Genomic DNA, 14,164 nt, shown 5'->3' with positions numbered 1-14,164 from the left:
TAACGTAAAAAATTTAAGAAAAAATTTCTCGATTTGAAAAGAACAATTTCGTTGCGAAAATTACTACCAAAAATTTGCAAGCAACACTGGTGTAGAGGCCAGAGCGTGATGTCAGCAAAGGGTCGGCCTGAAGCAGTACACAGAAGTACAGGTGGTAACGGAACCTGCCGGCAGGGTCGGGCCGAGGCAGAGGCGTAGGAGGGGGCGCACAACTCACTCAGCTATCATTCCCCTATTGTGTTTGAAGCAGAAAGAAACAAGGAAAGGGGATATATAGCAGTGACTGCAAGCCAGAAAACTAAAGATTAAGGTGTTGGGGGCCCTGGGGCGCCTCTTAGTCTAATAGCAAGCAGTGTGTGATGGCTGGGGTAGTAGGGATGGGGGGCGCACTTTGGTGTCTCAGCCTTGGGTGCTGGAGGACCTTGTCCCGGCTCTGCCTGCCGGGGATCAGATAAGGAGGACTTTGTTGAACCAGCAATGTAGCTTGGTAAGCAAGCCAATAGTCTCTCTAATTAGACTTGATTTGTAGATCCCAAGGAATGGAAGGATGAATTCCAATCTATAAGTATGAACTTCTGTTTTGTGTGAAAAAAGTTAAATGCTAAAGTCTATATTTACAGAGTATAGAAAATATTCACATTTTGCTGCTTTGCAGCCTGAAATAAAGACTCCCTCACAAAAAAATAATATTTTTTAAATAGGTGGAACTAATCACTGTCACCAAGGCACACCAAAGTAGGTGGATTCTGCCAGTGATTATTTTGATTGATAATGGGAAAGGCACCGCTCTTACTTACTGGATCTGGACTGTGCGCAACCACAGAAAGCCAGTCCACCAAAAAGTATAGTAGAAAAAGGACCCCACTTAGCCCAGAATGTCCGAATGGCAAACTTTATTGTTGACGCCTCCAAAACAGAAAATCACAGACACCGGCATCAGCTTACATGTTTCAGACCACCATAGTCCTTAGTCATAGCTCTTATTTTGATTATTTCAGCATAAAAACAATTGCTGAAGCATTCCAGTGTTTGGTTGTGCAACTAAAGCAAACAATCAAACTATGGATGGCAATGCACTATCAAAAGATCTCAGGGATTAATATGTGGACAGGCCAGTGAATTATGGGAGGGACACTTTTACGTGGAGGAAAAAGTCGATACTATGACAGATTTAAGAGGACACTCCTACAACAGTTTTAGGATGCAATTTTTAATACTTATAGGCTATTGAAATGTAGGCTGGTCACATTGAAAGTAATCCTGTCCTGGATTCGTGACTAGAGTTATTTCACAGTTTAAATACAGACTGTGGCTCTACCAGGACTAATAAATAGGATAACATTTCTAACTTGCTAAGTCTGGAGTCCTGCTTTCACAGCACAATTGCCCCTCGAAAACGCCCTAATCTTTTGTCAGATTTGGGAACACCCCCCTCTCCCATAGATATCTGCAAGACATCACTTTGATTTTGAGTATTTAGATAGTGTGTGGTCGTATCTGTCTGCGGGATTCTGAAGTTACCTGTTAATTTCGTTCCCTTTTCTGATGACAGACATCGCTGTTTCCCACACACAGTGACAGCTGCAGTCTTTGTACTGTTCTATCTGAGAACACCATTTGCTTCCTCTAATTGTCCCCCACAGTAGCCTGGATCCAGGAGAAAAAATGTAGCAGGCTGTTATGAAGTTATGAAGCACATTTAATAGGCCCGGGAGAAGAGGGGGGCATGGTCTCTGTCATCTTAGCCCACGAAATTCCTTCTGGATCTCCAGTTGATAATTTGTCCATCTTGGAGATATTTTTATACAGCTCCTCTCGCTCTCTCTCTCTCGCTCTCTCTCTCTCTCTCTATTTGGGGAGGGGGTAGTGTTAAGGCAAAAAAGCAGAACACAGCAGTGGTGGGATACGTGGGTCTTTTTTAAATTTGGATCTTACTGCATGTTTCTGTTAATGGGTAGAGGGGTGGGTGGGCTTTCGGTGAGCGCTCCCTTTCTGACCTTGAGTCACTAGAGCTGGCATTCCTTTGAAGAGACAGGCTGGAGATTGGCAGGGACAGCTGTGCCCCACAGTGGGGGGCTGGGACCCAATCTGGAGGCGTCTCACAATCCAGGCGTGTGCATTTCCTCTGCCAACCTGGGTTCCTCTATGTTTTCTCACCGCGGTTCTTATGCAAGTTCAATTGACAGTCGCAGTCAGCAGCTCCCTTCGGGAAAGTTTTGGTTTCCAGGGTGGATTTGACAGCTGTCCGTCTGCTCTCACGGCTACAGAACCGCCAATTTGTGTTGGAGAGGATGGGCTTCGCTTTGCTGTGATCTCAGACCCTCCATCAGCTTTCCATCTGGATTCTAGTGGATTTTATGAGACTTCTGGGCACGGGGATGGGTCAGGACCAAACCAAACAACAGATCCAAAAAGGACTACAGCTCTATCAGTCTAACCAGACAGACAAAGCTCTACAGGTTTGGACTAAGGTGTTGGAAAAGACCACCGATGCGGCAGGCAAATTTCGGGTCCTCGGCTGCCTTATTACTGCCCATTCAGAAATGGGAAGGTATAAGGATATGCTAAAGGTAATGACGGCCTAATCTTTTCTTATGCATGCTGTGTGGCCATCAAGTCCTGAAGGCAAGACTTTACCTACTGATAATAGCAACCAATTCAGAACTGAACTTGATTTGTTGCCATGGGACAAGACAGGCAACATGAGGTTACTTTCTCCCTCAACTAAACAAGCATCAGTACTAGACGTTCTTAATATAAGATACTGATACACTATAAACCACAACAGCCAATCAGATCTCACGTCTTCGGGCAGGAGCAGGCATACAAAATGATTGCTGGTTGAATGCTGATGACTACATTCTGCACATTTTTGTATGCTTGCTTTAGTTAGATTTCTCCAGAGGGGAACATTTTGATCCTCTGCCTGGATTTTATAGCTTTTTGGGATAATGGTTGCTTGAAAGAAATGAGAAAATCTTGGGATTAACAATGGGACCGAGACAGCAATAAAAACCTGTTCAAGGTTTAAGGCCTGGGACCCACTGGCAGGGTTTTAAAGACATTTGCGGTGGTTCCACTGCAGCCCTTGCGTTCGGCGAGTAGGCTGCAGCATTTTTGGAGTGATTGTATGGAAGGGATGTAGGCCCAAATCATGATCACTCTGGGAATTGCAGTAAAATCGTGGCACTTTCCCGCAAAGCGCCTGTAGTGGATCCCTGGGCCTAAAACCTTTCCTAGAATGAATTTCTTTTTTGCTATCTGTGGCCCCACTGGAGAGTTTTAGAGCAAAGGTCCATACAACATAAAGAATCCCCCCTCCCTTCCCCAAGACAACTGTGCAGTGGCCCTATCCATGTTTCAGTCCATCCAAAGGTAAACAGAACATTTTGGCTGGCATGCCTCTTTAATGTATGGGAAGTGCAGTACACTAAGCATCATACACAGCTATAGATTTTAAAAATAATCCCTGCAGGGCCAAACTTGTTGGGGTACTTTCTACTGTATGTCCTGCATTCCAAACATACTTTGTAAAGATGCCTATACAGTAATAAATAAAAGGATGGCCAATATGTTTAGATTTTTAAATAGCCTAGGGAAGCACTCTGTTCATGTTAAGATACTATTTACGCTCCTGATAGGCCAATTTCCTCTCATTCCCTGTCCTAGTGTCCCCCATAGCTCTCCAGTGTACTGAATATAGTCTAGAGAGCAGTGGTATAGGTGTGCAAAAGCTAAGAGACTACAACCAGGCCTCTGTCTGCTCCACAGGGCCCACTGAGTGTCCACTGCCCTGCATCAATCTCTGCAATCATTAGCTCTATTTGTAATGAGCACAGTGGCAATGATTACTAAATCATTCCCTACTTTCTGCTCTGGACTCTTTCCCTGCTGCTGGTCTGGGGAGGGGGGTGGGGAGAGCAGTGTGGGGAGCGCCTAGTGAAATATTTAGCTGGCAGGCCTCAGTGTAATATTTGCGCTGGCACCTAGGGATCTGTAGTAACACCACTGCCAGAAAGAGCAGAACGTGAACAGACAGCTTCCTAAAGGAAACAGACAACAGTAAAAAAAAAACCTGACATTGGCTTTCCCTACTATATTCAAAACTCAACGAAAGTGGAAACCGAAAACTAAACATAAAATATCAGTTTTTACTGCTTTCTGCACACCATAGGCTGCTCCCCCCCACTCCTTTCCCCCATAAAAATCCATCTTCCCGCCCACTCTTTAGCCTTTGACCTCCAGCTTTTCCCACCTGCAATCAGTGGCATAACTACTGGGGCATCAGAGCCTATAGCTCCAGGGAGCAGAAGGCTATAGGAGGCCCCAGGGTCTTTCACAACCCACTTCAGTACAGCTACCCCAGCAAAAATGTTGTTGTGCCCACACTTGTTGTGGGTGGGAGGGGGTTTGGTCTCTGAGGTTGCACTATAATGAGGGAGCCATAGTAGCTAGATTTGCAACCCCTAGCAGGTGGGCCGTCTGATTATTAGGTTCACCAAGGGACAAGTGGTAGGAATGTAGGGGGGCCCTATCAAACTTTTGCAGGGCCCCCCAAATTTGTGGTTATGCCTCTGCCTGCAATCTCCAGTATCCAACTCCAGCTGCCCCTGCTGCATACTACTTTTCTCCTGATCCCCCACTTAGTGCCCCTGATCTTCATCCTCCCCACTGATCTACAGCTCCTCCTCTCTCTACCTCTGATCACCAGTTGATCTCCAGGTGGTCCTCTCACTGGCCCTGATCTCTTCTGGTGATCTCTACCTCTACTGCTCCCCCTCTATGACCTCTAGGCACAGGCACTGTATAATCACTGAGAACATAACAATGACCCGGAAGAGGAGATGGTGCAGGAGTAGCCATGATAAAAAATTCAGTGTAGCCAGTGGAAGGGACAGATCAGTGTTGGAGTGTCACGGTGGTGACCTGGTAAGACAGTCATAGGCACATACAGTATCCCAATAGTGTTTGCTCCAAGGAGATATTTTTAAACCTCGCCAATAAAATGCCTTTAAAGCTCCCATCAAAAATAATTTATACATTTTTATATTACTTTTTCACCTACTTGTTACTACTTCTTTTTTTTTTTTTTAGATAAGATGAAAAATGATATCCTGGGAGAAAAAAAACAAAACAGTTAATTGGATAAGTTTTGACCTAGGAGGAGATCATCTTTCATCTTCTGTTTAAAATAAAGTTTCAGCACTCTGCAATTGAAAAACATCCAAAAATAGGTGAAAAAAAGTACCATCAAAAATAGAATCTTGCTTGCAGGTGGCCACAAAATATCGCCTAGGACTCTGAATTGAATAATACCCATAAGTCTGACAGTGAGCACTACAAACTATGGGCAGAACTCTGACCCGGAGAAGCATCTGAGGCACTAGAAAGCAGAGCCTCAATACAGGGGAAATGGGAAGCTGTGGCATCATTTTGGTGGCACTGGTCAGCTGGTACACACTTTGAAAAGCATTAGAAATCTAGGGTATATTATTGGAGGTGGGACATGAATGTTGAAACACTATAAGGGCTAGTTTACACCAGAAATCGCTGAGCATAATGGCAAACGCTTAGCGCTTTTTGTAGCAGTTTGCAGCAGCGATTCCCAACATGTGCCTGGCAGATTTTGTAGTTCTTGTGGCAAAAAATGCTTTGAAAATCGCCCTGTTCATCGATTTTTAAAGCGATTTTACAGTTTTCTTATACTTTACGACGTTGAGGAAAGCAGGTGCCTGCAAAATGCTTCAGGCCTCGCATTTGCGTTTGGGAAAAAATCACATCGCTCTGGCGTGAACAAGCCCATACAAACACATTAGCCTAGCACTGTTCGAAACACTGGCACTTTTAAAAGCACTTAAAAGTGCTCTTGGTGTCAGAGGCGGGACAAGGTCCTCCAGCACCCAAGGCTGAGACACCAAAGTGCGCCCCTCCATCCCTCCCACCCCAGCCGTCACACACTGATTGCTATTAGCAGAGCCGGGACAAGGTCCTCCAGCACCCAAGGCTGAGACAGCAAAGTGCGCCCCTCCATCCCTCCCACCCCAGCCGTCACACACTGATTGCTATTAGCAGAGCCGGGACAAGGTCCTCCAGCACCCAAGGCTGAGACACCAAAGGGTGCCCCTCCATCCCTCCCACCCCAGCCGTCACACACTGATTGCTATTAGACTAAGAGGCGCCCCAGGGCCCCCAACCTCCCCAACACCTTAATCTCCAGTTATCTGGCTTGCAGTCACTGTCATGTATCCTTTTTCTTATTTCTCTCTGCTTCAAACACAATTGGGAATGCCAGCTGAATAAATTGTACATCCCCTCCTACACTGCGCCCTGAGGCTGGAGCCTCTCCAGCCTCTGCCTCGGCCCGGCCCTGCTTGGTGTAAACCAGCCGTAATTCTTACTGTCCATGTCCACTTTTGGGGCAATGTGCAGGATTGGTGAGGAGGGCCCCGAGCCTGATGCTAGTAATGTCTCTATTTCACCTTGTCTTCACTCCTTTGCTCTGGGACCTCTATGTCTTCAGTAGGTGTCCTAGACTGGTGGCCCTGGTGATAGGAGATGGGTGATGAGTGAAGGGGGAGGAGTGAGGTGGTGCTAGTATCCTCACACTCTGCTCAACATTACAAGCATACAAGAGGCTGCCTGAGACTTGACTTGGGACATATAATAGCACATCAAACAGCCGCAGCCTCCACACTGACCGGGGAGGTGCTGACAGCAGTCAGTCCTGCATTCTGCACCCTTATTATATAGATAACAATATTTCAGAGGGGCGACAATATCTTTTCCAGCAGCTCCTCTTTCATTATAACAATTTGCCACAATTTGACCAACTTAACTTACCTACCAGTTACTGACTTATTCAAAGCGGACCTGAACGTCCTCTCTGCTCTAAAAAGATACGCAGCAGCATAATAATCTTTAAAGAAAAACATTTCTTTGTTACAGCTGATACACATCATGCAATAAATCTGCAGAGTGTCTACTTCCTGCTTTCATGGCAGCAGACATAGGGTTAACATCCTGTGTTTACAAATTAGCTGGCACAGCTGAGAGATCAAATTACAGTTGTGATTAGTCACAGGTGAGGGGAAATTAGACAGGCTAAACTCTCTAAGTAGATACAGGGTACATTTCTCTCTGTTTTCCTTCTGTCCTGTGGAAGGGTTCAGGTCTGCTTTAACCCTAAGGCCGGTTTCACACTACAAATTGGCGGGAGCAATGCGGTGCATCGTGCCTGCCACACCACATCGCACTGCCAGAATAGGCCTTCAGAGAACACCACGTTAGTACATGGTGTTCCCTGTCTGGCCAGCGCAATGCGGGTTTTTTTTATAAAAAAAAAGCTTGCCGCTGCGACGCTCATGCGCGGAAGGGTATTTTTACAATACGCTTCCATGCACTTCCGCATACCCCGAAGCAGGAAGTGACCGCAAGCATGCGTCACTTCCTGCTTGGCCCAATGCCAGTTGGGGAATACCACGTAGTAACGCAGTGTTTCCTGAAGGCCTGCTTCTGGAGATACGGTGCAGCGGAAGCAATGTACCACATCACTGCCACCAGTTTACAGTGTAAAACCAGCCTAAGGGCAGGGCCGGCCCTAGAATTTTTGCCGCCTGAGGCAAAATGAGAAAAAAAACACCACCACCCTCGATCTGCCGAGCTGGAGGGGCAGCCGGCAGGAAGGGGGTATCGGGCCTAGCGGTGGCAATGGGCGGGGATCACTCACCTTTTCCGAGTTACAGCGTGCGCTCCACTGATGTCACTTCCTGCAATGCCGTCCACTCACAATGGACGTCAATGGAGCGCATGCTGGAACGTGGAAAAGGTGAGTGATCCCCGCCCATTGCCTCTTAATCATAGAGCTGGTACTTCACTATTTACAGCTGGAGGGGAGCGCAGATCAGGGGACCCAGGCGAGGGAGGGGGGTCCGACCCCCCCCTCCCCACAGCTAGGTCAGATACCCCCTTTCTGCCCGCTACCCCTCCAGCTCGGCGGGCGGCCCCCCGCACCCATGGACAGGTGGGTGTCACCCTCCCCAGTTGTGCCGCCTGAGGCAAATGTTTCACCCCGCCTCATGAGCGGGCCGGCCCTGCCTAAGTGTTAAGCCTTTGCTCTTGGGACCCCGCTGCCTCCTTCCCTGACAGCTAGGAAGTAAAAATGCATAATGAATTAGAGAATCCTATGGAAGCAGGTATGTCCTGGTTGGCTCCAACAGGGGCGTAACTAAGAATCACTGGCCCTCCTGCAACACTTTGGATACCTTTCGCCTGCCTCCCCCCCTCCTCCCCGCCGCTTTCTCCACGGGTAAACTGAGAACCAATGTTGGCTAATGCACACTTGAATGTGTTTTCCCCATGCACTACATGCATTTTCACTATCAATTAAATTAGCTTCTGTGATAAAACGTGCATGTTTTCACACATACAGGCACACATGGTGTGCAGAATATGCATACAGAAATGCGACAGACAAGTGTGCTCCCAGCCTCAGCTTATTACAATCAATCTGTCCACCTCTGATAGAGCAGAACTGGCTCTGCAGACTCCTCCAGCATCACTACAGTACACAGCACTTGGGGAGGGGTACAGAGGCTGGGGGCTGGTCCTGTACACAAGAGCTTGCTGCAAACTGAATAGGGACTGGCTAAAAATCTTTGGCTACAAAACTCAGTGGCTGAGCAGATGCAGTCATTAGAAAAATCATGCAGAGAGAACGTTTTTTCTCTCCGTGCCCTTAGTTGTCAGTCTCTTAGAACAGGGAAAATAAACTTCTCCCCTCCCTGCAGCTTCTAGGCCCCACAGGGCTGCATCCCTTGCTGGGTCTATTGTTATGCCCCTGGGGACCACTGTGGCTGACAGACTGCCTGGCAGTCCAAGTTATGGAGGTGGACCAATGGAGTAAAACACCATAACTACTCTATGCATTAAGGACTGAGAGTATGCAGTGCCGCACATTATACCATAATCGCACCTTATACCGTACTGTTATCAGATGCAGGGATCACACCATTCAGTACCACTCAGGGCTACTCTGCACACAAAAATGTATCATGCTGTGTGACAACTCATGAAATGGCAGAGATGTTGTAAATATTTCTCCTTTCCCAAACAGGACACATGAAAAATCTTATTTGGCTTAAAATGCTTCCCTTGTATTCTACTTCGCAACTGAGGCTTTCTCAGTTCACTGCAGCTCTGATCACTTTGGCAATAACTTTATCACTACCTATCATACCTAAATGATCTATAAATTGTTTTTTTGTTGTTTTTTTTTCAGGACAAATTAGGCTTTTTGTGGGAATTTTTTTTATTTACCTTATTTATTTTCTTACCTTTATTTTTTAAAGGGAAAATAAGGAAAACAAGGAAAAATACACTATTTATTTATTTTCATCCATTACAGCTTTTAATGTAAACAGTTCTATTGTGCACTAAACCCACACATTTTATTTGTCTATCTCTCCTGTTGATTTGTGTTCATCCTGGCACAGATTCTATACTTTAGTCAGTTCCGTCTCTCTCTTCTCCTGCAATGTTTATTTTACACATGTTTACTCTATAGTTGCATTTCCTGGGTAGAAGAGAGTGGTTTGCTGTTATTCCTTTTCAACTGTTTAGCCTTTTTATCAGCTCAGAGAAGAATAAACAGCGTTATCTAGGATTTTGTAGAGAGGAGAGTACTGTGAATTAAGGTTGCCATACACTGGTTGATTTGCCATCAGATTCGACCAACAGATAGATCCCTCTTTGATCGAATCTGACCAGAGAGGGATCGTATGGCTACCTTTACTGCAAACAGATTGTGAACCGATTTCAGCCTGAAACCGTTCACAATCTGTGGTGGTGCTGCCGCCGCTCCCCCCGCATACATTACCTGCTCCGCCGGCGCAAGTCCCCGCTGTCACTGCTGTCTTCTTCTCCGCTCTGGTCTGGTCTGGTCTCCGGCATGCTTCACTTCTTCCTGCCCGGCAGGAAGTTTAAACAGTAGAGCGCCCTCTACAGTTTAAACTTCCTGCCCGGCAGGAACAAGTGAAGCATGCCGGAGACCAGACCAGAGCGGAGAAGACAGCAGTGACAGCGGGGACTCGCGCCAGCGGAGCAGGTAATGTATACTCGCTGTATTGCGCCGGTCATCGGGCATTCGAACACCGCTATCGACGCACTCCCGACCCGCCGGCGATCGAGAAAAATCGGATCGTCGGAAATCGATGGGAACGATCGATTTCGGACGGAAATCGATCGTTCTGTCATCGGTGTGCGCGCCGATTTCACAGCCAATTCGATCACTGTGATCGAATCGGCCGTATATCGGCGGGAAAATCGTTAGATGTATGGGCTCCTTTATTGCCATGTCCTCTAGTTGGACTTACTATAAGCCTCTTTTCTATAATAAACATTATTCCCCATCCCGCATTGAGAGGATTTGCTCATTCAACCGAACTGTCTCACTACCATTCCATAGTGATGCCACTCCCCTCCATCTTCCCATTCTCTCTCAGGGTCTGAGCCCACTAACGCATTTGTGTGCAGTTGTGTTCACTTTTCAGCAACATATCAATGTTACAGATGCTGAAAAGCGGACACAACTGCGCACAACTGCATTAGTGGGCTCAGGCCCTTAGGTGGGTGGGTGGAGAGCCATGCCATTAGCTGGCCGGAAATGGGAGAAGCAGCATCTTCTTTCAAGATGGAATGGGGGGGACCAGTGTTCACCACTGCACTATGGGCAATATGTAATACTTATCAAAATACATTTTAGAATCCTGTTAGTAAAGCTTGTGGTTAAAGGACAACTATAGCAAAAAAAAAAAAAAGTAAGCAGTTAAAATCTGACAGAACAGGATTTGGACTAGTCCAGCGCTGGGCAAACTACGGCCGAGGGTCTGATCCGTCCTGTGTGTGCTGCAACTCCAGCCCGCCGACAGGCAGCCAGATTCCTCTCCTCCCTCCCTGCAGAATAACAGGGGGTTACTTAAAACTCACCCGATTGCCGATTCCAGCATCATGTCTCCATGGCAACAGGGCGTCACATGACACGCCGCCAGGATGTGCCAGAATATTACGTATTAACCCCCTGTTACCGCTCGCTCGTGACTCTGCAAGGAGGGCGGAGGAGAGGGATCTAAGGAATGCGGCCCGCAGTCTGCAGCATTCGGCCCGGGCTGTGCAATGTTGGCCCAGCCCTGGACTAGTCCATCTCCTCATGGGGGATTCTCAGGGTTTTCTTTGTTTTCAAAAGCATTTCCTGAATGGCAGTTACTAGTGTAACTGACAAAATAGTAAGATACCAGCCAGCCTCCCTACTCACTTGTGCATTATTTGGGAGGTTGGACTTAGCAACTGCCATTCAAGAAATGTTTTTGAAAACAAAGAAAACCCTGAAAATCCCCATTAGAAGATGGACTAGTCCAAAACTTGTCGGTTCTATCACATTTTAACTGCTTACTTTTTTTGGTGTGGTGGTCCTTTAAGGATGCTTTGAGGCACTCAATTGTTCTGTAAAAGTACATTTGATTCTATATGATAGCAATCAGGGAGCAACATCTTTAAGCTTTACACCCTAAATAAATGTGATAATAGATGTCCTATAATGATTAATTCATCTGACAACATTATACTGTATGCGAGTTCCTGTAACAAGCATTGCCTGGGACTGTGAAAAGTTTCATTTCATTTTCTGTCAGCAATCCCTGAAGTGGTTCCTCATTCAATATCCTCGTCCCTCGCAGTAGTTTGCACTTTATCCAAAGTATAGAGGGGAGTGGTTGAAGTACAATATAAGTGCTTTCTCATCTTACAGGGCACGTCTGCCAATAATGGGTCTCCTGAATATATTAATGGAGAAATGGATCTCTTACGGCTCCACTGATCTCTGTCCATTACTAAGGAAGGATTTTTTGTTTCCTCACAGCTACACCACACGCCAATAGCCTCCTCTCACCACGCGCCAATAGCCTCCTCTCACCACGCGCCAATAGCGTCATCTCAACACGCGCCAATAGCCTCCTCTCTAGCCTCCTCTCACCACGCGCCAATAGCGTCATCTCACCACGCGCCAATAGCGTCATCTCACGCGCCAATAGCGCCATCTCAACACGCGCCAATAGCCTCCTCTCACCACGCGCCAATAGCGTCATCTCAACACGCGCCAATAGCCTCCTCTCACCACGCGCCAATAGTGTCATCTCACCATGCGCCAATAGCCTCCTCTCACCACGCGCCAATAGCGTCATCTCACCACGCGCCAATAGCCTCCTCTCACCACGCGCCAATAGTGTCATCTCAACACGCGCCAATAGCCTCCTCTAACCACGCGCCAATAGCCTCCTCTCACCACACGCTAATAGCCTCCTCTCACCACGCGCCAATAGCGTCCTCTCACCACGCGCCAATAGCCTCCTCTCACCACGCGCCAATAGTGTCATCTCAACACGCGCCAATAGCCTCCTCTAACCACGCGCCAATAGCCTCCTCTCACCACACGCTAATAGCCTCCTCTCACCACGCGCCAATAGCGTCACCTCAACACGCGCCAATAGCTTCCTCTCACCACACGCCAATAGCCTCCTCTCACCACACGCCAATAGCCTCCTCTCACCACACGCCAATAGCCTCCTCTCACCACGCGCCAATAGCGTCACCTCAACACGCGCCAATAGCTTCCTCTCACCACACCCCAATAGCCTCCTCTCACCACACGCCAATAGCCTCCTCTCACCACGCGCCAATAGCCTCCTCTCACCACACGCTAATAGCCTCCTCTCACCACGCGCCAATAGCGTCCTCTCACCACACGCCAATAGCCTCCTCTCACCACGCGCCAATAGCCTCCTCTCACCACACGCTAATAGCCTCCTCTCACCACGCGCCAATAGCGTCACCTCAACATGCGCCAATAGCTTCCTCTCACCACACGCCAATAGCCTCCTCTCACCACACGCCAATAGCCTCCTCTCACCACACGCCAATAGCCTCCTCTCACCACACGCTTATAGCCTCCTCTCACCACACGCTTATTGCCTCCTCTCACCACACGCTTATAGCCTCCTTTCACCACTAGCGTCATCTCAACACGCGCCAATAGACTCCTCTCACCACACGCCAATAGCCTCCTCTCACCACACGCCAATAGCGTCATCTCACCACGCACCAATAGCCTCCTCTCACCACACGCCAATAGCCTCCTCTCACCACACGCCAATAGCGTCATCTCACCACACGCCAATAGCCTCCTCTCACCACACGCCAATAGCGTCATCTCACCACACGCCAATAGCCTCCTCTCACCACACGCCAAACGCCTCCACTCACCAAACGCTAATAGCCTCCTCTCTGCACGCGCCAATAGCCTCCTCTCACCACGCGCCAATAGCGTCACCTCAACACACGCCAATAGCCTCCTCTCACCAAACGCCAATAGCCTCCTCTCACCAAACGCCAATAGCCTCCTCTCACCACGCGCCAATAGCCTCCTCTTACCACGCGCCAATAGCGTCACCTCAGCACACGCCAATAGCTTCCTCTCACCACACGCCAATAGCCTCCTCTCACTACAAGCCAATAGCCTCCTCTCACTACAAGCCAATAGCCTCCTCTCACCACATGCCCATAGCCTCCTCTCACCACACGCTAATAGCCTCCTCTCACCACGCGCCAATAGCCTCCTCTCACCACGCGCCAATAGCGTCACCTCAACACGCGCCAATAGCTTCCACTCACTACACGCCAATAGCCTCCTCTCACCACACACCAATAGCGTCATCTCACCACGTGCCAATAGCCTCCTCTCACCACACGCCAATAGCCTCCTCTCACCAAACGCTAATAGCCTCCTCTCTCCCCGCGCCAATAGCCTCCTCTCACCACGCGCCAATAGCGTCACCTCAACACACGCCAATAGCTTCCTCTCACCACACACCAATAGCGTCATCTCACCACACGCTAATAGCCTCCTCTCACCACGCACCAATAGCCTCCTCTCACCACGCGCCAATAGCATCACCTCAACACACGCCAATAGCTTCCTCTCACCACACGCCAATAGCCTCCTCTCACCACACGCCAATAGCCTCCTCTCACCACACGCTAATAGCCTCCTCTCACCACACGCTAATAGCCTCCTCTCACCACACGCCAATAGCCTCCTCTCACCACACGCCAATAG

General features: G+C 48.2%; 1 protein-coding gene across 1 annotated transcript in view; it reads left to right on the top strand.

The window, feature by feature from the left end:
• The first annotated feature begins 2,130 nt into the window (after window positions 1–2,130).
• RAPSN (receptor associated protein of the synapse) overlaps window positions 2,131–14,164 on the top strand; it is a 107,636-nt gene continuing 95,602 nt past the window's right edge. The window contains exon 1 of the mRNA XM_068261546.1: window positions 2,131–2,570. Coding sequence (XP_068117647.1) covers window positions 2,358–2,570 — 213 coding nt within the window. The 5' untranslated portion in view covers window positions 2,131–2,357. The remainder of the gene's footprint in view (window positions 2,571–14,164) is intronic.

This window comes from Hyperolius riggenbachi, chromosome 11 (assembly GCF_040937935.1).
Source record: "Hyperolius riggenbachi isolate aHypRig1 chromosome 11, aHypRig1.pri, whole genome shotgun sequence".
NCBI lineage: Eukaryota > Metazoa > Chordata > Amphibia > Anura > Hyperoliidae > Hyperolius > Hyperolius riggenbachi.
The sequence above is the reverse complement of the archived record's forward strand: the minus strand, read 5'-3'. Positions and strand labels throughout refer to the sequence as shown.